The sequence below is a fragment of the Corvus cornix genome, chromosome 6 (assembly GCF_000738735.6).
Source record: "Corvus cornix cornix isolate S_Up_H32 chromosome 6, ASM73873v5, whole genome shotgun sequence".
Taxonomy (NCBI): Eukaryota; Metazoa; Chordata; class Aves; order Passeriformes; family Corvidae; genus Corvus; species Corvus cornix.
Genome location: NC_046336.1, coordinates 8,614,508 through 8,641,819, shown reverse-complemented (window position 1 = coordinate 8,641,819; position 27,312 = coordinate 8,614,508). Strand labels below are relative to the sequence as shown.

The 27,312-nt window shown below is 42.1% G+C and overlaps 1 protein-coding gene across 25 annotated transcripts in view; it reads left to right on the top strand.

The window, feature by feature from the left end:
* Window positions 1–25,399, top strand: part of TCF7L2 (transcription factor 7 like 2) — a 172,539-nt gene extending 147,140 nt beyond the window's left edge. For 2 of the 25 annotated variants that reach the window (XM_039554037.1, XM_039554031.1), the window contains 9 exons: window positions 1,278–1,368; window positions 4,036–4,122; window positions 9,923–10,048; window positions 10,797–10,956; window positions 11,689–11,796; window positions 16,540–16,588; window positions 17,141–17,191; window positions 18,366–18,438; window positions 24,019–25,399. In XM_039554037.1, coding sequence (XP_039409971.1) covers window positions 1,278–1,368; window positions 4,036–4,122; window positions 9,923–10,048; window positions 10,797–10,956; window positions 11,689–11,796; window positions 16,540–16,588; window positions 17,141–17,191; window positions 18,366–18,438; window positions 24,019–24,451 — 1,178 coding nt within the window. In that variant the 3' untranslated portion in view covers window positions 24,452–25,399. Of the gene's footprint in view, window positions 1–1,277; window positions 1,381–4,035; window positions 4,123–9,907; window positions 10,049–10,796; window positions 10,957–11,688; window positions 11,797–16,539; window positions 16,589–17,140; window positions 17,192–18,365; window positions 18,439–19,032; window positions 19,106–19,968; window positions 19,995–24,018 lie in introns of those variants that run through there. The other 23 variants (XM_039554036.1, XM_039554027.1, XM_039554053.1 and 20 more) reach the window with 21 other exon arrangements.
* Window positions 25,400–27,312: the final 1,913 nt, after the last annotated feature.

Sequence of the window (27,312 nt, the reverse complement as noted above, 5' to 3'; positions counted from 1 at the left end):
AAGGAATCACTCTGTGTCAGCCCTAACTTAAGCAGATAATTTATCTGAACTCCAGCCCTTGAATGAGGCTGTGCATTAGCTGGTTTTCACTCGCTGTGCTTCGACTGGGGCCCCCTTTTAATTGTGCTTAATGCCGACTTCACAGTGGCTTGAAAGGAATCCATCTCACCATCCTTGGGTATTGCAAGTGAATGGCACAGTCAACCTCTCATTTAAATAATGGTAGTACAGGGAATAGCTTTTAAATGGTTATCGTAAAACATATGATTAACGTCTGTAGACTGTTTACTTTTCTTCTGTGAACGTTCTTTCAAGTGTGCAAATAGCTCACTGGATAGTTAAAGCCCAGTTAATCTGTTTGGGTTTTGTAATGGAGAAAAAGCAATGTCTGCACGAAAATGTCACACAAGGAGATTTAATTTAGAGATTAAAAGCTTCCCAAGTGACTTAAAAAAATAGTTTTTAGCCCTGAATACAGTACCCCTTCTTTTTAATGCTCTCTGTTTTAATTTTGCTTCTGCTGTGTAATTGTGCCCTGGCTTGTTAATTGAAAGACCCAGCCTTGTAACCCTTACTCCTCTGAGTAATTCCTATTTGCTCTTAAGGTAAGGAGCGTTAATATTTAAGGCTTGTGTCTGGAGCTGGTTTCTGCTTTCCGAGTAGGAACTGCACCGGGCCCAGAGAGGATGGGTGGGCTCTCTGTCCTCCCCTGCACACCTTCAACATCTGCTCCTGGTTTCACCAAGTATATCCAGGGGCTCTCACCTCCAGTCATGGTTTCAGGAAAGGTTTCCTAGGTTTGCTCAAAAGCAAACATCATCTGCAATTTTAATGACTTTTAAACTTGTTCTGAAGATTACTTTGGAATAGTACCATGTTATTGAGTACCCAGTCAACACATGGGGTAGGGCCTGTGGTCCTTTGGCTGACTTTGAGACTAAAATTACCATGAAGTTGTTACAGGGTCCATCTTTCTGTTGAGCAGTTAAGAGAGTGTCTAGTACAGCATCACACCAAAATAGTTTCTGAGACTTCTGAATTCTAAATAACAGAAATAATTATCTCTGACTGGAGAGGTGACTGAGGGAGTGAATAACATCATTGTTTCTTGTTTAAAAAATAAGGATATGAAAAAGCCTTTGAAAACCCTAAGTGAAGGCACAAAAACTGTAATAAAAGTAAATTGACAGAAATTCAGAAACATATGTGTTTTTTCTTTATATTTTATTTATTTCCACGTCTCAATACTGATGCTGCTTTATGTTCCTCTTCTATAGGAATTCCAAGGCCTCCACATCCTCCAGATATATCTCCTTATTATCCATTATCACCAGGCACTGTAGGACAAATCCCCCATCCGCTAGGATGGTTAGTACCACAGTAAGGAGTTCCATTTTTTTAATTTCTTTTTTTCTTTTTTCTGATGTGTAAAATTTATGTAAAATATGTGTGTGTGTGTGTACCTGTGTGTGTGTGTTGGGATGAGTTTGCCAACTGCCAGTTCACTGAGTGTTATGGATTTGCCCACCTCATGAAGGTTAATTAAAACTTATGCCAGGTCATGTGGTCTTAAACAAACACAAGCAGTTAGACACAGCTTTGCATGTCATCCCAACCAGCTGACAGCTCGTGAAGCATGAATTTTTAAACCCTTCTGCAGAAACGTCCTTTCCTTGTTATTGCCCTTACACTGCACCACATGGGTTTTTCTCAGATTTGGTTTTCTGGGGGCTCAGGGTGGTTCTCACAGACCCTTTTTCTTTTTTTCAGGGCCATCCTCACTACAAATTTGCAATTTTAAATTTCATTTGCCTTCTCTGTTGAAAACCCTTTTGTTTTTCTTGTGAAACAGTAGAGCTTTACATCAGCCAGTGAGCAGCATTCCTGGCTGAGATGTGGCTGGGCAGTTGGCAATTGGCATCTGAGGAATGGAATTTTAAACAAGAAAGAGGAATTAGTTTACTTTAAAACTGGTTAAGAAAAAAGCAATGGAAAGTTAGTTTGGGGTTTTGTTTTCTTTTCAACTCCTCAGATCCCACTTGCAGAGCCTTGCTGGGTATGAGGCTCCCTGCAGTAACTGAGTCCTTATTTTCTTTTTTTTTCTTACACTGCCATCTCTCAATAGGTTTATAATACACTTAAGCACTGCCCAAGCCTTTTGTGTAGTGCATTTGATTTAAATTTTTATAAAATTCATTAGTATTTCTGGATACAACAGTTCCCTGCATTGTAAATCAAGGCTGTTACCCCATTTTTCTCATGTAACAGGCCTCCTCAATTTTGGGGATGATCATATTTCTTACAGAAATCAATTGCCCAAAGGTCAAAATGGTTTGCTCCTGCTTGAGGCTGTTTGGCCAGCTGTGCTAAAATACCTCTCCACAAGTCTGTCCCCCATGAGGAACTGGAGCTGATACCCCGTAGGAGAGCCGGGCAGAGTAGGAGGTCCCCACATACCCCCAAGGCCTCGGGCAAGAAGAGGTGGTGGCATCAGAGGGTTTGGAGGCCTTTCTCAAGCACAAAAGTTATGATGGAGGAGAGCTGGAGCTTCTGGCCATTTTGCAGGCTGCCCTTCCTTGTGAGTGGTCATGCAGCTTGTTTGGGTAGAGGTTCTTCCACCCCGAGGGTGAAGCATGTCCATCAGCTCTCTGCTGAAGGTTGCTTCTTCAGGAGAGCACATCACAAGCAGAAGAAAAACCCAAAGCATTGCTCCCTGAAATTTGAAATTCCTCCTCTTTTGTGGTGATTTACCCTTTCCGAAGGACACCCTGAACAATTGTAGAATGCATGTCAGCTCCTTAACTCAAGCTTGGACAGCAACAGCCTCAACATTTAAAACAAATACACTTAGCTAGTGCCAAAAGTCAGTAAGGTGAAAGACATGAGAGCGCAGGGAAGAAACTCCTCACTGTCTCTGATCTGTGCCTCATTGCTCATCTGTATTGTGCAGACACAGGTTTGTCCTCCTTGGACATCATGCCATGGGTGCCAAAGCACGTGAATGATGCCATGTGTGGCCAGTTTCACCAGACAGGTGCTAGTGGACACCTCTGTCTCTGGAAGAGTCTGTCATCCCAGCTGCTTTAGAACAAGTCAACGCCATGGTGTGCTTGCTCTTACAGCTCTTACAGCTTCTCCCAGTGGTTTTTGTTGTGGGTGGCACCATCACATGGGCTTCTACTCTAGGAGAGTAACATGGCCAACTTCACAGAAGTAACCCAAGGTTTTCATTTCCCCTCGCCTTGCCACATGTGCTTCACCATCAACTTCCCAACCCATCCATCCTCCACTGACCTGCATGTTTCTGGCATAGTACCCACCCCAAAAGCATCCTGCCCACTCAGATGATGTATTTGAAGGACAGATGAAATGAGCTAGCCAGCACAGACAAACCTCCATCAGAAAAAGTTGTGTGTCTTTCATGAGGATGCTGTTTTGCATGTTGCTGTATTTTTTAATTATTGTAATGAGGTGTGATTGTCTATTGGTTACCCACAATACTTCTTGGGGACTCTCCCCCGGTAACTCTTGTCAACACTTGTTAATCTGACAAAAGGCTACAAATTAAGCTCTGTTAATTTAATGTTTTCTCACCGAGATCTAAATACCGAAAGAGGCCCAAAGCGCAACTGAAGTCCTTTGATTCACTGTACTTTATTTTGGTATAAATTTACATTCATTATTGTTTTCCTTTGGATGTGTAGCCCTCAATTAGTGTGATGGCTCCATTAAAGCAAGCGAGACTTCGCCTTTAATTATTACAACAAAACACCTAGTTTCAGCTTGGGGAGAGGGTCTCTATTGACATAAGCAGAGGTTATAAAATTTAATTAGCCATTCCTATCAGATTTATGGCATTCAAATTGTTCTGTGTTTCTTTCCTTTGATCCTTGCTGTACAATCCCCAAGATTTTTGTTCTGATCAAATGAGAATAAAGCTTACTGTGCAGAGAGAAGTTTTTTGTTGTTCTTTTTTTTTTTTTTTAAACCCTTTTTTCCGTTCTCTTATTCTCTCTTTCCCTTCTTTTTTGCCAGGCAAGGTCAGCCAGTATACCCAATCACGACAGGGGGTTTCCGCCACCCTTACCCAACAGCTCTGACCGTCAATGCTTCCATGTCAAGGTGAGTTCAGATACTGAGGTCCTAAATCAAGAGCAAATGTAGCTCCTCCTCCCACTCTCTGGAGGAGAGCATTTCATCTAGGCAGCAGATTTCTGAAAGCACTTCAGTTAAACAGCCATCCTTAGCTTTTTGGTGGGGTGGAGCAGAGGGCGAGGGCTATCTTCCCATGTGAGGAGAAGGTGCTGTCCTAATGCTGTCGCTGGGCCTCAAGAATTTGTTTTAGAGGGAGAGGTGGAGGAGAGAGAAGCCATCTTTAAAACCCAAACTAAATGAAAGAGCTGGGAGAATATAATGTTGAAAAAGCAAGGAGGAGAAGTTGTGATACCCTTTGCTTTGTCAGTGGCCTTCAGCCAGAGCAGCGCTGTGTGCGCGGGAGGGAAGTCTCAGGAGGGAGGAGGACTGCTCTTCAGCAGAGTTGGGAGGAAGGTTATTGTGCTGTGTTTTCCCCTCCCAAAGCTCCAAACACTGATAGTCAACATAAAAGGGCCTGCCTGACCCTCAAAAGCTTTAGAAGTATATATTTCTCCCCCTCCCTACCTCCAATTAATTCCATCTAATTTTCCAGGGGCTGCTAGTTTTATTTACAAACTGGTTGGCAGCACTATGTTTAAGTAATCACTAATTGCTCCTAATGATAGTTTTATTTTCTGTTCATCTGATTTTCAGCCTGGTTAATTAAATCGGTGGAAGTTTAGGCTTTCCTGATGGGCTGAAACAGCTAATCCATTTTGATGATGGCACATAATTAAATTAGCATGCATTACATAGCAAGGTTCCACGTCTCTGCCCTGCTCTGTCCCTTCCTCTCCATCTCTGCACTTTAATATGTGAATGTTGCTGCATAGATGATCTAAGGAGGAAAAGACTGGTGAGGGCTGGGAGGAAGCACACCTCATTGAGAAATGGAAATCTGTACCTAGGGCTCATGAGTGAATGGGTGGAAAAATAGTGTGGTGTGTGCTTTAGATAAGTAAACCAAAAGCTAAAAATTAAAATTAAAATGCTGGTCCAGCAAATCGAGACACAACTGGAAAATCAACTTTAAAAAAAAAAATTTGTAGTCCCAGCACAGAAAAAAAATACTGGGCTGGGGAGAGAGCTGCAAATTTAAACAATGGTTCCCTCCTCCCATTTAATCTTTTTTAATATCTATAAAAGATGTGTAGGCATGGTGTGAGGCAAAGTAGAGCTTGATTTAGTTTAATTATTATTAGAGAGGCTAGTCATTTGAGGGAGGGGAGAGATGGGGGGGGCTATATTCCCAAGATAGACTTTATGAAAGGTATCTAGTTAAAAAGAGTACACAGCAAATTAAATACATTATTGTGGTAATGGGACGACAGAAGTAGAGGTCTATTATACTTATGGCAGTTATAGGAAATGTAGGCTCCTTGCCCTGTTCTAGCACATCCTTTGATATTCATTCCATTCAGCAGCAGGGCCAGGACTTCTCAGAATTAAGTGATGGGTCATTATACTTTAAACACCATGGAGAAGCCTAGATTGGCAATTAAACAGCACTTGCTGACACTCGCTTGTGCCACCCTGTGACCCCCTTTAGATTGAGTTGTTGGAGCTCGGGGCCCTCAGCCTGCTAAATTGGTAGCAGGCACTTCTCCTGACGAGGGCTGGCTCTGAAATCTGCCGGCTTCAAAGGGAGCAAGATCATGTATAAACCATAATGTGGGTGCACCGTGGCTCAAAAAATAAGGCAGGAATAGATGAAATGTTACAAGTGCAAGGGGAAAATGAGAGAATAATGACAAATCTAATGCAACTCAAAGCAGAATTGTTGCACAGAAAAATGCATCCCACTGCTTGTGCATAAAATCAAGGCAGGCAGATGACATCCAGTTAACAGAAACATGTCAACAGTGAAGTAAAGTGAGAGTGAGTAAGAGAGAAGCCCCTGAGACAGCCAGGAACAAAAAATTAGTTGTCCTTAACAAGTTAAGACTCATCATTATATTCTGGCTTGGAGCCATAAAAGGAGACAGTGGTGTATAATGAGCTGCTTAGAATTTTTAGGGTGTTTACTGCAATTCATGGAATACTTGTCTAGAGAATAAAAATCTGGCGAATGTCTTAGGCGAAGGTGAGGGGTGTGCATATACACAGGGAGCCTTTCTTTTTGTCTCTGACAGAAGCCCATACATGCGCACATGCTCAGGCACATGTGCAGGGGGATGAATAGATTTAAGATGTTTACCCTTTGTTTCAGCCCAGAAATTCCCCTGGTTTCCCGTAGATGGGAACACTGTCTGGGCAAGCTGTGCTCTCATACATGGTTTCATGTGTGTTTTCCTGTGTCAGCCTGGGCTCAGCGGTGGGACAGCCCTTGTCCCAGTGTCCGGTGTGGTCGGGAGATGCCCAGCAGTGCCCACGCTGGCCTCCAGACATGCTGCTCATGGCTGGGCCTGGGCAACAGCCCTGCAGGGCCCTGCTACAAGCCCAGGCTGCAAACCTTGCCTTTGCTGTGCTGGCTCTGCCCCAACAGTGAAGCCAGGGCAGACCTCAAACCTCACCCCTCCATCCACAGTTTTCCAGAGCCTTCTTTTAAAAGTGGTTCCCATCTTTGCCTGCGTTATGGTACAGATCTTTGGAGCCTATAGTGCTTCCCAACCTTTAGTTCCCTAAGCTTAGTAATTACCGTTCATTGGTTAGAGTGTGCTTATGAATAGTTTATAAAAGGTTAATGGGTGACTAATAGTGATTTTTCATAAATGGTTTAGACTGTTAAGGTAGTGTCTTCAAGTTGTTTTAACCATTTACAACTCTTTGTTGTTGCTTGTAGCATCACCACACTCACAATGTATGCTTGCAGCATGCTTATAACATCTCTTGATCCTTCATTACCTCTCTGTAATATGCCTTTAAGGTAAAATGAGACAGGGCTGAGTGATGGGCAAACAGTGGACCCACTATGAAAAAACAACTGCTGTGAGAGCAAATCAGGAAATAATTTAGCAGAATTACACCAGATAAACACTGCACAGCAGTTAAGTGGTGGCAGTGGAAAATACCTTCTGTAATTGAAATTTCAGGGGAAATTCACTTTTGCTGAATGTAATTACTGAAGTTGGAATGTAGCCAGAAAGTTAAAAATTAACACTCTTCCCCTGCTCATATTGCCATAGGAGTGGCTGTCTACATGGAAATGAGCAGGAACTCAGACTTTGGGCTGAACCCTCACCCAGCCCACGGAAGTCCATGGGATTGTGAGAGCAACTTTGGGTTCTGGAGCATGTTTTTATAGCCCTAAACATAGGAAAGGGTGTGTAAGTGGAATAGGCAGCCTTGTGAATTGCAGAAATTCAGTATGAAAAGTGAATGGTCACTGGTAATGAACACAGCACTTCCTCATGGAAACTGCAACCCTGAAAATAACCACTGAGCTGCAGCTGCCTGTTGATGAAGGCTGCTGTCCCTGGAGTTTAGAGACCAGTGAGTAAAATATCCCAGCTGAGGTCAGTGGAGACTTTGCCGCCCTTCACTCAACATGAGCGCGTTGTGCTCTGCACTCAGGTTTTCTCCTTGCTGGTACATGCCCACTGCACTTCATGCTGAGCCTTCATGTCAGACCAGCACAGCTCTTCCTGCCTGCTCTTGGAAGGAAGACTTTTCATCTCCATCTTTATCCTTCATTGTCCCCTTGTCTCTGGCCTAGCCAGTCCCAGCAGCATAGTCCTCTCTGGAATGCTGGGTCTTGCCTAGGACAGTCACTTGATAGGATGTGTCTCAACCTTTTATCACTGTGCTTAGACTGCTTTCAGCGAGGTCAGTTTTTTCCATCAGTTTTATTTTTGCCCATGTTTTTAAGTTATTTAAAAAAAACCCCAAGTCATACTGTCAGTTTTTGTTTGCATTGTACTGCATCTGAAGGTCCCAGGCGCTATGTGAAGAGATTTTAGATGCATCCAATCAAAATATATACACATGGAAATAAAAAGAGAACAGAAAAAAATAATACAAAGGCCCAGTTTGTGTCTTGCTGATGGTGAGCAGTTCTGTGGCAGAACTGGGACAAGGATGTCAGTCTTCTTTGCAGCCTCGGCATTGTCTTCTGTTCTGACCTACCATGAACCAAAGTATATCCTCAAATGTGTGCTTCTCTCCCAGCTACTTTTGTCAGAGAGTGGGAAGGCACTTGGACAACCCACTTGGAGATTTGTGTCCGTGAGTCTTTAGCAGAAGTAGGAATGACCATTTTGCTGCCCATTCTCCTCTTCCCTTGCCATCCCACCTTCCTGCCTCCCTTCTCTCCATGCCTTTGTTCATGAAGAGCTGCGATTCTCTACAACTTGAACAATTACACATTCTCCCTGTCAGTCTTTGCTCTTCCCACTGCCTTCGAAGACAAAATACTTCTGTCCAATCACCCTAAGTACTACCAGCTGATAGACAAAGATCCTCAGAGCTTGTAGTGGACAGTGCTCTTGTTCTTGAAAGTACTTCTGTGTCATCTTGTGAATGTAAGGAATGTCTAGGCAGTCATAGGGGGGTGGGATTGTTAAGCTCAGTATTGGAATTTATAAGAGAGGGGAGAAAACGATAACTCCACCATATTTCTGATGCTTATACATGGTGATATCCATAGTATATCACCCCATTTTAAATCCTGTTGGATAGAAAAAAAATCATTGCATATTCATGATAGAAGAAATGATTTTTTATCCCATTGTGTGTTCCATAATCTTGGGTTATTTTACTTGGATCAGATGGTTCAAAATCTGGGATGAGAGTGAGGATTTGCAGTGAGAAAAGCCCTTGCCAGATCGCTTTAATTTTGGCATTTTGAGGAAAGTTACTTCTGAAATATAATTTTAGGCTAGAAACCATTCCCTGGAAACCTGTTGACTTCAGCGCGAGTTTTCTAACAGGAAGGCACTCAGTCATGCCATGCTTTCCTTATTCACTGCAAAACCTTTCTGAGGCTGTTGGGAAACAATGATATAAGTCAATCCTGCTTTTGAAAAGTTTGTTCATTTCTGTTAAAATGTAAAAAGTCTGAATGATTGTGCCATGTTTGTGCTGTGATCCCGACCAAGCAATTAGATTCATGCACAAGGATTGCGTATCCCACTGAATCCACTTGCAGGACTGGGATCTGTCCATGTATATGACCATAAACCATAAAGCTGACAACATTTTTTGCTCTTTAGAAAGGCTAGATAGTTACAGCCTTTCTAGGTTACTTTAATGGATCAAAAATTCCACAGTCTTCCACCTTCTGTTAAAGCAATGTGGCTCAGAGATTTATTAGACACAAATAAATATTTTCTTCTGCTCTATCAACAAAATGTAGCTAATGAGGCGTCTATAAGTATTATCAAAAATGCATCTAGAATGTGTTGGCATTAATATTTTATTTTGCTGTCAATATAGAATAAAAGATGTCATCCTAAATTCACAACATGATTCAGAACTATAAAAATTGATTCCTTGGTTGCCACACATAATTTCTTAGCTAAGAACTGGACTGGTGGATTTTGTTTCAGGTAGCTGAAATTCCACCTTCATGCAAGTTCAGCCAGTTGAATTTGCCTTTTGTTAAAGATGTTAAAAATCGTGATGTCTCGTGTCAGTAATGATAATGAAGGGGAAGATTGGCTTTAATGACATTAGAAGAGTCATTATGTTTAATTTATTGCTAATTAATGCTGCCAGCTTTCATATGCTTTGTCTAGCTGTCATATGCTTGTTATATGCCAGTTTTGTTTTTTTTTTTTAATGTGTGTACACATCCCTCCCCATTCATTCATTTTTATTCTGACGATTTACACAGCTTTCTCTCCTCTAGGTTTCCTCCACACATGGTCCCGCCACACCATAGTTTACATACAACTGGAATTCCTCATCCGGCCATAGTCACACCAACAGTCAAACAGGAATCTTCCCAGAGCGACGTTGGCTCACTCCACAGCTCGTAAGTTGTTGTTTCCCCTGTCTTCTCTTTAGAATACTCAAAGCATCACCTGTGCATGTGTGGCTTGTAAAAAGGCTTGGGTTTGTGATGTTTTTGCTGTGACATTTTTTTTCTTTCTTTTATTGTTGTAATTGATTTGAGTGTGGTTTAGCTGCCAAAGTATGTCAGAATGATGGTAGCAGTCTTTGAGTCATTCTGTGACATAGGCAAGTAGCTGTTAATTTCACCTGTTTTAACGAGGAAGTGGGATTTTCTTGGTCAAGATTCAAGTTTCTTGACCAGTTTCTCTATTACTCAGTGCCCAGTTTGAAGCCTTGAGATAACAGATGCACCACAGGAGACAAAAAACTAGAGCATGAATGGCTTCTTCAAAGCTGCAGAAAGCTGGCGTCAAGTTTAGGTTTGAACTGATGAGACCTCATTGATGATGGGGTGTAATTATTTCCTCTACTGTTATGCTTAACCTCTCCCTGTAAGCCCATTTTTCTGGATGCCCATGTCCTTCCAAGGTTCTTGTAGGGGCTCAGAGGGTACTTGATGATGTTGCATAAACATGAGGTGAATTTTCTTGTAATGCTCTTAAGACTGTTCCCATACAGCAGCCAGGGTGAAGGCTCTAGAGAACCTTCTGGTACTCTTCCTAGAGATTTCTGAGGATTAATGTAAGAGAGATTGAGGGGATTAATTTAATAAACTCACAAGGGGTTCTCACTGTGAGTTCTCTGTCTGTTGTATCTTTACTCTTCAGAAAACATCAGGACTCCAAAAAAGAAGAAGAGAAAAAGAAGCCACACATAAAGAAACCTCTTAATGCATTTATGTTGTATATGAAGGAAATGAGAGCAAAAGTTGTAGCAGAATGCACATTGAAAGAGAGCGCAGCCATCAACCAAATCCTCGGTCGAAGGGTAGGTAACAGGGAACAAGCACAATCAGGGCCTGAAACTTGGTAGGATTCATACCTTCTGAATCCCTGTGTTTTTCTGCTATTGTGAAAATGGATAGGGAAATTACTAAACCAAAGGCCTTGGTTTGGTTTTTAGTTTTCACAGGCACTTCTTGCCAGTGGGGTCATTCATGTGGGGAGAGGAGGAGTTAATTGATAGCAGTGTCATTTCAGTGTTATTTCCATGATCAGTTGATGAAAAAATCTTAGATTTTTATTTTGGCATAAGATAGGCAGAAAAGTAAATGGGAAATGAAAAACGTTTGAGTACAGTACCAGTATCAGCACCTGTGAGAGCTAGAAGAGAGGGGAGGGAGTGCCAGTGGGGGAGACCACCACCAAAGCTGTAACTGAGTTCTGGCTCAGGACAAGTGGTTCAGCTTCTGGACCATCTCTCCTGCTGCCTGTTTTTGTTTAGATTTCTTAATTCTCCTCTCTCAACAGGAGACAAAGGGGTTGACTGCATGTAAATGATTAGTTGTGGTTCAGTTGATTTCACTGCAGTTATAATCTGGAGTTGTAAATGAAATACGAATGTCCGCATGTCAGATCATCTGTTTTGATCTCTTTTTTATGAAAATCTATTCTAACTGTATTTATATATATAAGTAATACACTTTGCTGTTAGCATGCTTTAAAAACACCCAACCACTAGTGCTTTTTATTTTGTCTTTTTGTCTTTTCTTCACCCCAGTGGCACGCGTTATCCAGAGAAGAACAAGCGAAATACTATGAACTAGCAAGAAAGGAGCGACAGCTTCACATGCAGCTGTACCCGGGCTGGTCCGCACGGGATAACTATGTAGGTTCCTATGTAGGTGGAAACTTTTTTAGCAGTAGAGCTGGTAGAAATGTCTGTGTGACCTGCTGAACTACGACCACACATTGCACACAAGCACTACGTGGAAAGCCCCAGGACCCCAATCTGGTAACGAGAACGGGTGCTTGCCTCGGCGATACCAAAACTACTGGGGGTAATTCCCAGCCCTCCACTTGGAAGAGGTTTCCTGGCTGGGACTAGTAAGGTGTTAGAATTGAGATAACAGTAGAGCTCTGTGAGAAAAGTCTTCCCTTCACTTTTACCAGCATCTGGAAATGCTGTTTGGCTTGCTGGTCATTTTGAATTTCATTTTTTAAAACAAAATTAAAATCCCCCTAGTATCGCTCCTCTCCACCAAAAGGAGGCAAATAATAAGTGTCTTGTGCTTATCTGAGTGAGAGTATAGTGGAAAGTGGAAGAATGACTTATCCTAGCTTCAGAGAAGGACTAGCAAAACCAAAAACATTATGTTTGAAAGTCTTACTCTTAAGTGGGGTTAAATGAATTATTCCATGCTCTACAGTTGTATATTTTGTTTATGTTTCTTTTTCATGCCCATATTACCTTTTGTTCCCCCCTACCCTCCTCATTTTTTAAAAAGCATATTGGAATTTGTGATCAATTCATGGATTGTTTTTAAGATTGATTCCTCCCTCCACTTTGCAGAAAGCCTGTTTTTGAGCTAGACATGGTAGAATTTTCTGTCTGTTAAAAAGCATAAGGGCAGCTTTATAACCCCTAGTACTGTATAGCTCCTTCCATGAAGGGTAAGCGGTGCAGATGGTAATAAGTGTTTGCAAGCCTAAGCCCATAAATTCTTGACAGATTTGTGGATTGGTGAGAGCTCTAAACCCTTTTTAATAGGATTATAGCAGCATCTTGATCTTTTTTTAAAGTTAAATAAAAATCACCTATAACTTTCAAGGTCTCTAACTCTGTAAGAAACCATGCTCCCTGCCTTCTAGTCAGACTTCCCAGCAGGTTTGGGGACCAACAGCTCTAAGATTGATATCAGTTTTGTGTAGAGTTACACATTATGGCTTTGTTGAACTCTGTCTCTTCAATCCCCATCATCATCACTGCCTGTTTTACCACAAATATCCTATTTTGTCATATATGACAATATTTGCCTCTGCACTTTTACATGTGTGGGTGTGAAGAAGCCAGTTCAGAGCCTGCAGTGAAGCCAGAGCAGCAGCAGCAGCTCTCTACGCTCTTCTGCTGTGTCAGTGGTGGAGAATACACATGCTCACTTATTTGGCAATATGTACTTAAGGACATTTTTTCAAATCCTTCTGTTTTCTTGATCATCTTTTCTTTCCACTGGGCTCAGCTCTCCCTCCGTGGTCATTGCAGGTATAGCTGTGCATGCTCGACTGTCCTTCCAGTTCAGAATATTCTTGATTCTGTGCTCCTCAGAGGAGACCTTTTTAAGCCTGATGAGGCACAGCTCCTGCTTAGCACATTTTCCTTCTCTTTTCAGCACAGTCTGGCCTGAGGCTGTCAGACCATAGGCTCGAGGTAGTTCCTCGGCACTGTGCAGTATCATCGTCTTGGGTGTTCAAAAGGGAGTGCAGGCTTGACTGAGGTTTCGGGAATGCTCATTCTGTGCAGTGACTGTGCCACCGACAGATGGGCATGTACAAAGCCTCAGTGTTTAGGACCTTTTACTTTTGTCCTCACTGTGTGAACACTGAGAAACCCTTTCTTCTCAAGCTAAAAAGGACAGGATGAGAAAGCCGGTGCTTTCCCAGAGGCTTGATGCTGTACCCCCAAGTGACCTTCAGGGGGAACCTTCCTGCCTGAGGAGAGCATGGTACCTTTGCATCATCTGCAGGATTTATTTATGTCTCCTCTCCTGGTCCATTCACAGCTCTCCTGAGTGCCCCTCCTCCCGCAGCCGTTTGTAGGGTCTTGAGCCTTTCACACATCTAGCAGGGGAGTGACTTTGGGCTGCTTGAAGTGGTTAAATTGTTAAGCACATCACATCAGGCTCAAGGATAAGGCCAGCTATAGCCCAGGTCTTCAGAGACAGGAGCAGTGCATTCAGGAAATGCAGCTTTCAGCCTCATGGCTTGTTGGTGTCACAAGGCACATTGGCTCTTCCTGAGATCTAATATAAGATGTTTAGCAGTGCTGAGTGCTGGACTCAGAAGTGTGTGAGGGTCCAGTCACCTCACCCACTGGTTGTCTAGAAAATTAGTACCAAAGAACTCTGCAGTCCCATCAAAACCCATGTTGGTTTGGCTCTGGAGAGGGAGCTGCCAAAATGGGTAGCAGGTGTTTACATCCATATTTACTTGCAGCATAAAAATTTGTATAATATGATGACAGAAAATGTTACAAACTGCTCATGTCTTGGAAGGACAATCCGAGGCAAAGTGGTGTCTCCTGCAGAGCACTTGAAAAACTGCTGCCACAGTTCTTTCCTTAAGTCTATATATTAATTTACCTACATAGTCAAATATCCTTTTGTAGCACAGAAATGGAACAAGGAAACCAGTTGATTCGTCTCTCTATTTCCTTTGAAAAGGGTATAAAGAAGTTGATGGGACCTCTGTCCATTCTTTGTTAGGAACAGTTTAAAAAACTTGTGTTGAAAAAGAATGAGAAATTCCTGGTCCCTGGCTGACATTCCTGTAAATCTGGTGTTTTTAACAGATTGCTCCCTAAAGGCATTACAGTACTTTAATACCTGGTTTGAAGAGCTTGTGAAAGGCAGGTGTCTCCTGACTTTTGTTCTGGCTGACCCTCGAGTGAAGAAGTTATAAGGTCTCAAACTGAAATAGTCCTTGAATTCCCAAATGTACTGCAAAAATTAAGCAAATTTGCTACAGATGCAGCCTGTTAATTATGCAAGTGGCCTCCTTGAGATTAAATAAAAGTCAGGCTTATGATCTTGAGGCAGTTGTCTGGTTTTGGTTACATTGTTGAAAGCTGGAAAAAATTCACTGATTTTCGCAGAGTTACTGTCAATCTAGATCAATATAGATGGAGCAGTCTGAGCCTCTTGCATCTTTATGTGATACGTGGATTTCAAGATACCGTGGTTTTCTCTCTTCTGTTCTCAAGGAGCTTTAGGAGCAATGCTTGTCTGCCTGTCATGTTAGACTGATGGCTGCTCTAGCAATTGACAATTTCCATATCCCAAAAAATTACCTCAGAGGTGTCTGAAATCATTTGTCATCAGCATCCAGGCTACAGGATTATGTGCATGTTGTTTAACATTCCTTTGAGATGGACAGTGCACACAGCTTTTTACATCTCCAGAGGGATCTCATAATCCTGGAACAGCCTGGACAACAGGATGGCAGTTTACAACCCTGAGCAAGTAAGGGGGGATGAGTACAGAAGCCCCATACCACAAGGCCAGCTTTGTGGAGGAAAAACAGGACAATGATGAATCAATATCCTACATTCGTTTTGGGGGAATTTTTTACTAGTACCTTCCAGGAAACCCATCATAGGGAGCATCCCGAAGGTGGATGTGCCATGCTGAAGCCCATATTAACCATGTATCTGGGATCCATCTACTGAGAAAGATGCCCACTCTGTGGGAGAACCTCTTGGCTTTCCCAGATATGTCTAGCCCTTCAAAAGTGCTGTGAGATTCCTTCTTCCAAGATGTGTTTGTTGCCCTTTGAGGGACTGCTGCTCTGTCTTCTCACCAGCTGCTCTTACTACCATGTCTTCAAAAGCCAGGATCTCTTGTGCTGTTCATGGCTGGCATTGCTGGCTCAAAAGTTGTTGCTTTTAGCATCTGGGGAACTGTGAAAATGAAATTACTCTGTTGCGTACACTGGGCTTGTTGTACTGTGCTGCAAACTCTGTACCTCAGTGTTAGAAAAATTTTCTTGGAAAAATGGCTTTTCTCTCTTGAGCTATGCTTATTACTTTTCATTTTTTCTATTGGAAAATAATTACTGTGTTTCCACAGAAGTTGGGCTCCCAGTTGTCCTCTACCACACTGTTGGAGGGAAACAGAAAGAGCTTTTCTCCCTCCAGTCAAAAACTGTAACAAATTTCATCATCTTGTGGTACAGTGTTTGGGAAAGGGATAGAGTTTGGCAAAATACTACTGGTTTCTTCCTTATGATAGAGCAAAATGTGGGAAGGGTCTTGGCTATGTTTGGATTTTTTTTTTTCTTGTACTGGCATTGCTTTTTAAGTTGCCACTGGAACTATAAAACTGCAGGTTAGGATTTGCTCATTACTATGGCTTCCTTGTCTGCTTGAATGCTTGGGTTTTGGTGCTGAGGAACTCCAGGGGCTCAGTCTGACCTCACTCTCCCCACTCTAAACTCCCTCTCCTTCCCTTCCCTGCCCCACCAATACATAACCACAAATGATTCTTGAAAATTCTGCATGCAGGAGCATACACATGTCAAATGTTTTTGGCTTCATGATGATCTTGGCTCAAAAGCAGCATCTTGCAAGTCCTTCTGCCCCTGCCCCAGCTGCCTGTGGCCTTGGTGGGTGTTAGCACTGGGGGGCTGCAGTGAGGCTGTCTGAAAAGTCACAGAGAAGGCAGGCAGAGTCAATCCCAGGGTGCAGCATCTCCTTGGGGCCCCCCAAACTTCCCTGCACTGAGGGTGAGCCAGTGTCACACTTTGGTGTCCCTCCTTGGGAGCTTCCTACTCCAGCCTCATTGCTCGGTGCCCTTTTGCAAGGACACTTGTTTGGGGTTTTATTTTAATCCTTCTCGTTTGTATATGTTTTCTGCAGGGAAAGAAGAAGAAGAGGAAAAGGGATAAGCAGCCAGGAGAGACCAATGGTAAGTAAAAATAAGTCTAAACCTCTTGCTTAGTGGAAGTGTGGCAATCCCGGTGTGACCCTTGTAGGTACGGGGGAGGTGGGCACAGGTCTCCTGGCCTCAGGGGAGCCGGTCCCTATGCTAGACAGCTTTTTTTTTTTAAATGCACTCCAATTATTCACGCGTTACGCCCTTCTAAAACTAGTAACCCAGCCATTGCATGTCAGAGCCTCCTCGTGTGGCATTAGCTGAGTTTGTCCGTGGTAGTTGCCGAGCCTGTAACCGCAGAGCCGTAGCTGTAATGCCTGTGCCATCGTTTATCCAGTTGTCCGCTTCCTCCGCGCATCCGTGTGCGTGCGTGCGTGGCTGTGTGCGTGTGGTATTAATTTGGGCTGTCCCTGGATGTCCTGATGCATGCCTTACAGTGGTAAATCGCACCCATTTTAAATTAAGGAGGTTTGCCATTCTATATAGGAAATTAGAAATACTGCATAGGCAATCTCATAGTCGATCTTGAAGAAGCCCTAACTTAGTTTTTTTGAAGCCTTTGTATAATTTGTTCTTTTTTTTCAGAACACAGCGAATGTTTCCTAAATCCTTGCCTTTCACTTCCTCCGATTACAGGTGCTAATGTCATTTTGAGTCATTTAAAATAGTTTATAAACTGCTTTTTAATTTTTTTTTCCTGCCATTATAGATTTTAACATTAAACACTTATGACATTAAGAAAAAAATACCATCCACACGTTTTGACAGTATTTATTATCTATATATCTTTATATCTATTATGTTTGATAGTATTTTTTAATTTTGTTTTTTTGTTTTTGTAACAATTGCTATTAAAACAGTAATACAGTAAAAATAACGCAAGAGTTGTACTAACTGTGCAAATTGAATATGCAGTATTTCTTTAAAGAGACTGATAAAGAATGGAAGCAAGTCAGTAATGAACCTCCTTAATCTAATGGCATTTTTCATGGCTCCCACTAAGTCTTCTCACATTAGCATGCATATGCATTTTTTTATTATTATTTTAGTTTTGGATCTTTTTTTTTTTTTTTCCTTTCTGCTCAAGCCTATTCATTGCAATTCACTAGCTGTACTAACTCAGCACCTTGCCATGCTTTACATTTTATTTTCTGGCTGATGCTAACATACTCATTCCGCAATCTGCTTATTCTTATCCATTCTTTTAAATACAAATTAATGAAAACAAGTAAATTGAATATTATTCCAAAAGCTGCATTATCCCAGGAGATATAATTTCCTTATTTTTTTCCTTTCTTTTTTTTTTTTTCTCTTTTTTTGTATCTGAGTTGAAGAAAAAAGCATGTTCAGGATCTAACTTCCATACTCAGCTTCTTTTCTTCCTTTTTTCCCCCCTTTAAAAAAAAAAAAAGAGAATAAAAAATCCAGCCCAAATCAATCTTGCCTGAAATATCCTGCTAGACCAACCACAATGACTTTCCTCTACCTGCTCTCTTAAAAGGGAAAGAAACAGTCCTTTATAAAGGGATACTGCAGCTTTAATTGCAACAGCTAATCTCAAGAGTTGAATAAAAATGTAATTATCACTTTTTTTAAACTTTTAAATCAAAAGTCAATATTTGCAATTAATAACAAGGACATTGATTTTTATTCCCTTTTTTATTTTTATTTTTCCTTATTTTTACCTTTCTCTTTTTTCTCCCCTTTTCTCTCTTTCCCCCTTCTCTCTCTCTCTCTCTCACTCCCCCCTCTCCCCTTTTCTTTTTTTTCCTCTCTTCCTTTTCTGCTCGCTTTTCTTGAACTCATTCAGACCTGAGCGCTCCTAAGAAATGCCGAGCGCGCTTTGGCCTTGATCAACAGAATAACTGGTGCGGCCCCTGCAGGTGTGTATAGTTTTCCCAGACTCGCTATGGCTGATTTGCAGCTGGTTTATTTGGTACTTTCCCCTTTTTTTTCCTGCCTTGTTGCTTTGTAGCTCTGTGTTGTGATCTAGAAGACACAAGGGAGTGGGACACTGCCATCAGTTATCGTCTCTCTGAAAGGGTTTTGCTTTTTTTTTTTTCTTTGTTGGTTGGTTGGTTTGTTTTGGTTTTTTTTGCCTTCCTCTTTGCTGCTGCTAGCCAAAAACCCACTGTAAAACAGCATCAACCTTAAGCCCATCTGATCCGTGGCTCAACCACGCTCCTGCCTTCCAAGCCTCCACCCAAGGAAAGTTGCTCCCAAAGCCCTTGATAGCGCGGCCCTGAGTGCGGTACCGACACCACACAGGCTCATGGCTGTGTCGGAGATGGTTTTTTGGTTTTCCTTTGGCTCATTGTGAAAGTCCTGTTTTCCTTCCTGCCCTTGGTACGAGGGGAGATTACCAAATAAAACGGAGGTGATTGAAAGCTGAACGTAGCTGTAGCTAAGATGACGCAGACCAAATGAGCTCTATCCACCATTGTGTTGTATTTTTTGTGTTTACCTTATGCTAACAGATGCAAATACTCCAAAGAAGTGTCGGGCATTGTTCGGGCTTGACCGACAGAGTTTATGGTGCAAACCATGCAGGTATAAAACTACCCATTAGGCCTTTGGGGAAATAAAAGCAATCTGTCCTCTTAGTGCATTTGTGTGATTTTATTTTTTTAATCTTTTTTCCCCACTCCCCACCTTTCTCTCTCCCACAGCATCAAATGCTAATAATCTTTGATCTTTGGAATTTCTTGCTAATTTAATGCCATTTTCTCTCTTTCTTTACCAATAACCTCTCCCTGGTGGTAGAACTGGGAACAAGAAAACTCAAAGTCCTTAAAGCTGGCAAATTTTTGGCTTTTTTTTTGGGTTTTTTTCCAGATTGTCAGCAAAATTAATGTTTAGCTGGACATTTATATTTTGTCTTTCATTTGGGTCTATGTCCCCTGCCTGCAAAGGCTTTTTAAAAAGGTTCTGGGATCTGCAGCACTAGTGTTTTTCTCATGATTAGAGATGTAAAAGCCAGTGTTTACAGCTTATATTGTATACATTCTTTTGGTATTATCTGAAAAATTAAATAGCTACCTGTTGGCTTCTATGCCTCAGTAAGGTTTATGTAGATATAATTTTTTTTAAGTGATCTGAAGTCTTTTTTTTTTTCATTTCAAAAATACACTTTTTCTTAAATTTTATCCCAACAAGTGAGCTGTAAACGTCTGAGCTCTAGACAAAACTAATTACAACTTTAGTAGCACAGTTTCCAGCATTAAAAGGAGATGAAAGACATCAGAGAGCCCAAATTCCGGCAGCCCATGTTCTACTGGAGTTTAATTCCATGTATAACTCAGTACGTACTTCTTTCTTGGTGGAGGGATACCGAGTAGTTCTTTTCTCATTCCTTTTTCCTTATATGATCGCATTTGGTTAAATTTGTTGTTTCTTTATTCTGATACAAGCAGTCTTTGAATTTGGAATATTATGATGGTAGGTATTTCAACCCAAACCACACTCTGTGTGTAGTGATCCCTCTCCCACATTTTCCCCTCTTACTCATGCCAGTCCCATGTGCTCCATCTCATTTAGAATGTAGCTCAGACGTCCATCGTATTTTGTGTATGCACGCAGTCTTGTCTGTACTTAGTGTCGAGGAAAACACGGTTTGAGGGTGGTGGTGTGTGTCACTGTACCAGAGGAGGCACCAAAAATGCCTTCTGCAGGTTGTGTATTGTCCCATTTGAGGCATGGTAGGTACAGGGTGTTGGGGTTTAGGTATCAGTACCAGGCCATGTGTTAAGCAGGCTGGCAAAGCAGCATTTCTTAGTGCTTAAAGGGGAAGGGTTCAGTCCAGAAGAGCTGAGTAGCTACTTCACTGTGTCAGGAGGCTCGAGCCTCGTGCTAGCGAAGGACTCCAGTGCTGTGTTTAGTTAGGCTCTGTTCTGTGGTTAGCTTGCTGCACACTATCAGCAGATATTTGTGTAGTCTAGAGATAGAGTATGTGAAGCATGTCAGGCTCTGCATGCCAAGTGCCAGAACTGGGGGCACATCATGTATGTGTTGCTTTATCTTTTCCTGGCTGCTTGAGTAAGCAAGATACTTTTAAAACTACATTTTATTATCAGGAAAGCTTTTTATTTGGTCTGTATAGTGCTTAGGTTACATGTGAAGCATAAACCCTCTCTTAACTTGCACCAGATTTTGGTCAGAATTCTTTTCAGTGCATCAGGGACATCTTCAGTGGTATAGCTGAGAGTTTTAGACTTACTGATTCAGAGTCAGCTGCTTTTCTTTTTGTTTTGGTTTCTTGTTTTGTTTTGTTTTTTAATGCATGGAGGCATTTTACCACTAGGTATTAAAGCATTTCTCTCCTATTTCTGGTCCTAACCATTATAACATTGCATTTACTAGCACGGTAGTATTTTGTAGCACACCTTATGTAGGTGCTAAAGATGTGCAGTTTGCTACTGTGGTGAAAACTCAGACATCTTTGCCCACAGCAACTGAATAAACCCTTGCCATCTTCTGTGGCTTTCACCCATGGGAATTGCAGCATTACAGGTTTCCTGGTGCTGTCCCAGGGCTAGTTTCAGGGGCAGCACATGTGGAGTCAGGTCTGTTGGTGTAGCAGGTTAACACTTTTCAGAGCAATGCACAAGTGAATAATCCTCCTTAGTGCTTCTGAGGAGGGATATGTAGTATTTTTGTTCCAGCCTTTAGGAGAGCAAAACTGAGGCACAAGTAGTTCCTTAGATTTTTACTTATTCCCCTTCACCAGAGCTGCCTAATGGTCTTCGAGTCTGGTAAAATTAGGCTTGCATGGTTTGGGGCATTGCCCTCTGGGCTTTTTGTCCCACCTAATCCTGACAGGTGCATGACCACAGTAACACCTGGTGTGATTGGTACAGACTGTGGAAATGTCTCCCCCTTGAGCCATCGTGATTTAAGTAAACAGCTTTTCAGACTAAAAGTGGCCACACTATTAAAGAGTTTAGCAGAGGAAGCAATGTGCTCCCTTAATCCTAGTCAAAGGAAAATTACTTCAGGTAGCAGAGCAATGGGTTTGGTTTTAAAAAGGTTGTTAACTCTGCAGTGTCAGAAGATCAGGTAGACCTGTTTTAAGGTTGCTTTGCCATGGAGCTCTTTCTTTCAGGCCACAGAACTTAAATAATATTTTCTTTTAAAGTTTGAAATGCTGGCATACTAAGTTCAGACTGCCTCCAGTTAAATAATTCACTGCCCTGTAGGTTCAGAGCAGTCCAGCTGAATGACTTTTGGATCCCCATCAATGAGGCAGGCAGAGCCTGGGGCTCTGCTTGCAAGTAATTGTAATTTGGGGAGGGAGAGAGAGTCCTGCAGTCTCTCCAAATTGTAAGAATCCATCTTTCCACACAAGTAATGTAGGTGAGCTTTGTGAAGCTTAACTGTCCTGCTTTGCCACTGGAGCTGTACAGAAGGTCCAAACAGGAGCTGTGGCCCTGGTAGTGCTGCACAGCTGAACTAGGAAGTGGTGAGAGAGGAGAGGGGAGAAAGAGCAGCAGAACTGTCCTTAGCTGAGAGACAGAGACCCCCAGTGTTGTTCGTTCATGGTAGAAGAATTAACAAGGTCTGTTTGGAGCCCACCAAATTAATTTTTTTTCCTGTCTTTTAACGTTGCTCTAATAAAGCATGGTTTACAGCCTTCACTTGCTGTCTTCTATCTTTATTTCTTTCTTTTTAACATTTAAGTTGCATGGTTGTCTTTAGTTTTTAGCATGTATTGATCTGCAGGCTAACGTGGTTAAAACTCTAATAGCCCTAACCCCTTACCTTGCCACATGGCACATGGAGCAGAATCTGAGAGCAGACCTGAGTCTCTGGAGAAAGGGATGTCACAGCACTGGTCCCTCACTGAAGCTGGTGAAAGATGGGGTGCTGGGATTGTTGTTCTCTTCCTGGCTATGGGATACAATAGTTTTAACTCCAGGATCAAGCCGATTTGATCTCCTTTGCAGATGAGAAGCATCTGTCCCTGTTGCCTGGAGGGCAGAGCTTGGTTTAACCCAGCCAAACGCAGTTGTGATACAGAGGGAGAACCCTGGTGACCAGCAGGGGAACTGGGACACCTACTGGAGTGGGGAATGTCCCCCATGACACTCAGCTGCTGTACCAGGCGCTCCCTCTGATGGAGTTGCTGAGTTGGGGTGACGTATCCACTGGAGAGGAAAAGCAACCTCCTCCTTCGTGTGGGTGGCTTTGTTCAGCTTAGCTGAGCATCCAAAGTTCTTGTGGCAGAGCTGCTCTAGACAGACTTTGTCCTATGCCTTGGGCTGTGTGACAGCACTTCAGCACTTCCCACGGGAAGTGTGCTTGTGAATAGGAGAGCTGGAGAGCCAGCATGCTTAGGGTAAAGGTGGCCACTGAACATCGTTCTGCCAGATGCTGTGGTTGTTTGCCTCATTACTTCTGTCCTACTGCTTGGCAAGAGAGATGGTGTGAAACTGTCATCTGTTTTCATTGCTCCTTTACATTATCCAGTGGACAGAGGGAGGAGAAAAGATCTCTGTCGGGTCACTTATTTACTTGAAGATGAGCAGCTCTTGCAAGACTCTCGTATCCCCCGATGTGAAATAAGATCCATGTTGCTCCTCACCTTTGTACCTGTCGTCGTGCTCTTCACCTACTGAAATTGGATCCCACTCTGGAGTTACATGGATGGCCTCTCAGAGGAAAATTCCCCAAAATGCAGACAAGCAGCTTCCCAAATCTACCACTATCCCCTAAAACCAAAAGTAAAACTGAGTCGATTTAAAGCCACAACCTGCAGGCCACACAACCAGTTATTCTTGTTATTTTGGATCATACTCTGTTTTTCCTGTTCTTTTCCTGTTTTTTTCTTCTGTTTGCTTTGTTTGTTCGTTTTGTTTTTATTTCCCCTCTCTCTCGTTCTCTCTGTTATATATCCCTCCTGTCTGACTGACATTTCTGGATTTGGTGTGGTTCTTAACAGAGGAGAAAGCAATGAGCAGTAGTTTGCAGCTGTTCTTGCCTCCCAAGGGCAGGGCATCGTGAGAGACTACAGGTGACACAGGTGTAGTGATAGCCCCGTTGAGTTGGACAGCATTATGGGACATCTTGAGATGCCATCAGCTATACAGGGTTTTTATTTTAGGAGGATTAAATTACTTTTTTTTTTTTTTCCCCATGGAGGAAAGTTTGTAGATTAGAACAGTGGGTTTCAAAACCCATTTATCTGGTTTTCTGATCATTAAAATAAGGAAAGGAGGCGGCCTGAAGAGGAGGGGGATGAAGAGACAATTAATTGGTGAATCCTTTCCAAATCTGCTAGCTGAAGGGAGGTTCCCGAGTGGGCTCGGTGCTGAGGACACCCAGCCAGACCCCCAGGATGGCACGTGGGGCCAGGGTGCCACCCGTGCAGAGCCCAGAGTAGCTGATTGACGGCTCTTTGCTGTAGATGACTGTCTCCATCAGCATCTCTGCCCTTTATTCACAGATAACTCTCTCCCTGTTTCTAGGAGAAAAAAAAAGTGCGTTCGCTACATACAAGGTGAAGGCAGCTGCGTCAGCCCACCCTCTTCAGATGGAAGCTTACTAGACTCTCCTCCGTCCTCCCCTGCCATGCTCGCCTCCCCCTCCAGAGACTCGAAACCACAGACTGAACAAACGCAACCCCTCTCGCTCTCATTGAAGCCCGACCCGCTGGCGCACCTGGTGATGATGCCGCCGCCCTCCTCGCTCGTGCTCGCTGAGAGCGCTGCGAGCAAGCCCGGCGCCCTGCCCGCCGCCAGCTGCCCCAACGGGGCCCTGGACCACCCGCCGGCCGCCCTCCCGCCGGCCGCCGCCGCCGCATCCCTCGCACAGCCCTCGACGTCCTCCTTGCATTCCCACAGCTCGCTGGCGGGGACACAGCCCCAGCCGCTCTCCCTTGTAACGAAGTCCTTAGAATAGCTTTAGCCTCGTTAGCCCTTTCGGTTTCCTTTCGGGGGGATTGAATTCTGTTGGTATTTGGGGTTTTGGTTTTTTTTCCTTTTCTTTCTTTTTTTTTTTTTCTTCTCCTCCTTGTTGTCGTCTGCTGTTTGTCGTCGTTTCTCGGTTTCATTTTTAATTTGTGCCATGTGGCTACATTAGTTGATGTTTTATCGAGTTCATTGGTCAATATTTGACCCATTCTTATTTCAATTTCTCCTTTTTAAATATGTAGATGAGAAAAGCCTCATGATTCTGCCAAAATTTTTATCAACAGCTGTTTAAAGTCTTTGTAGCGTTTAAAAAATATATATATATACATAATTGTTATGTAGTTCCAATAGCTTAGTTTTAAAGACTGATTTTAAAAATTAAAAAAAAAAAGAAGCAATTTTGAAGCAGCCCTTGCCGGAGGCATTGGTTCTTTATTATTTGTATTAAATACGAGCTTGCGAACCAATCATTTTACATCTGGTTTTTAAATCTTTAAGGGCACAACGAATGCGGTGCCGCTACTACTTCTTTTTTTTTTTTCTTCCTTGTGTGAAACAACCTTTATTGTGATGTTACTTGTTATTGTTTAAATGTACAGAAACAAAGGGTTAAAAAAATGTGTTAATATACCTTGTTCCATGGTGTTGTTCTTTTGGGGGAGGGGACGCTACTCAACAATTAAAAGTATCACAACGCTATTGGACCAGTAGTATTTATTGCTTTAGAAATTGCTTGTTGTATCTGTATGTTGTCCCTTTTTAAATGTTTTTTTCTTCTTTTTTTTTCCTTGAAACATTGTATAAAGGGTTTTTTTTTTCCTTTAGTGTAAGCATCTTATATATAACAACTCATTTGTACAAGGTTTTTAAGTTTATATATAAATGTGTATATATATATTTTTTCCGGGATTTTGTTTTTGATTTCTTTTCATGATTTTTTTTTTTTTTTTTTTTTTTTTTTTTTTTTTTTTTTTGCTATATGAAATACGGTTGCCACCAAATGGACATTCGCAGGTGCATTTTTTTTCAAGGATCAATAGTGTAAAGAATAAAATTGCTTTAAAAGCCATTACACATGAAAAGACTTGAAAATTTAGCAAGGGAATTTTTAGCAATGCTGTTTGAAAAATAGCAAGGTCCAAGTGTCTCCCGTTCAGAACTGCAGCTGAATCCCCTGCGACATTAGGACTGTAGGCTGTGTGCAAAATTTTTATGTGCCAAAATTCTCAGTGACTTTTAACTTTCTCCCGACAACTTTATTATTTTTTTTAATGCTGTAATTTTTTTGTTCATCATGTTTTGCTGTGATGTTACATAGGTAGATATGTATGTAGTTTTAATGTCACCTATAACAGACGTGTTTGGTAGCAGATTGTCCGGAAAGCATTTAAAATGAAGAGGTATAAACCCTTAAGGGCCAAATTCTGTATATTAGATTATTCATAAAAGGAAAATCAGACTGCCACTTTTATGTACACTTACTACATACAGGTAGGTAGCAAACTTAAAACAAAAAAAAAAACCTAGGCATGTTGATGTTGCAAAAAACGCTGTATAAAGCTGAAAAATTGTTCATCTGTTCATTCAGTGCCATTGTAGTTGACATGAAGCGATTGTAAAACTGTCTCAGATTTTTCTCTGGTTTATTAAGATGCTAACTATAACATTTTTTGTGAATACTTTGAATGTTTCCTAACAGTTGTGATGTTACTGTTCCGTTTTATGCTCTTACTCCGATTTTCATTTTTAATGGTTTGGAAGCCATTTTTTGTAATGAATAAATGTTCATGCTGTACAGTATCTGTAGCATGCAGTTCTGGATTAATAAAAGCAACTTAGTATGTGCAGAGAATGACTTGTCAACTCATTTATGCATTGACTGCATTTTGTCTGGCTGGAAAGATTTTCAGGCCAACTGGAAAAATTCCTCAAAAGAAAATGTGTGAAAATTGTGGCAAATTGCAGCCAGCTCTATTTGTGAGAAATCCCGTTTCCTTTGGGTTCCCATGGAATGCACTTGCACTGGCCCTCTCCCTGCTCAGCACACTTTTGCGTGAGTAGCAGTGGTTAAAAATCCTTTTTATTCAAAGCAAATGGCACATGATTTGGCAGAAGACAGCACGTGAGCTAAGGGAATGTTCTTCCATGTGAATTGAGCCTGACTGGGGCACAGGCGACCAGAGCTGGTGTTACCTTCAATTTTAATATATTTCTGTTCAACCTGGTGGTCTCAAAACATAGGGCTGGTGCACTATAAAGGTCACATAGGAGAGCCCAGATAGCCTTAATTAGTAAAGTCCTTCTGCTGGCCTTAGGCTTTATCTGGACAGATTTGAGTCCAGTTTTGCATATATCTGAGGGTTTTTAAAATGAAATGAGCCCTTGCAGCACAGCCTGCTCTCAGTTCCAAGAATTCAGCATCCACCTGACAGCAATGCCTGTGGATGCTGCAGGATGGGACTGAATTTACATGGAAGGATTCTTATTATGTTGTTGATTTGTTTGGGTTTTTTTAAAATAAGTGGAGATTTAAACATAATTTCCAGGAATCTATCACAATTGGATGTCACCATAGGCCCAGTCATCTTGGAAAATGTCAGCCGTAATTCCTACAATGGCACTTGAGGGGAATGGAGTGTAAAGGTCTTGAAGCAGGTTTGTTCCCTGCCTTTGTGCAGGTGCATTGCTCAGGTACTGCACTTCTGTTTGGCTGGTCTTGGCAGGCTCTGCAGGAAGGGTGAGTGTTCTGCAGAGATCTGAGAACAGGCTGTTCTGGTAAGCCCAGCACTGGGATGGTGCTGTCCCTTCCTGTGGGGTCCAATAAAACCTGCAAAAGTGTTCACTGGCTAC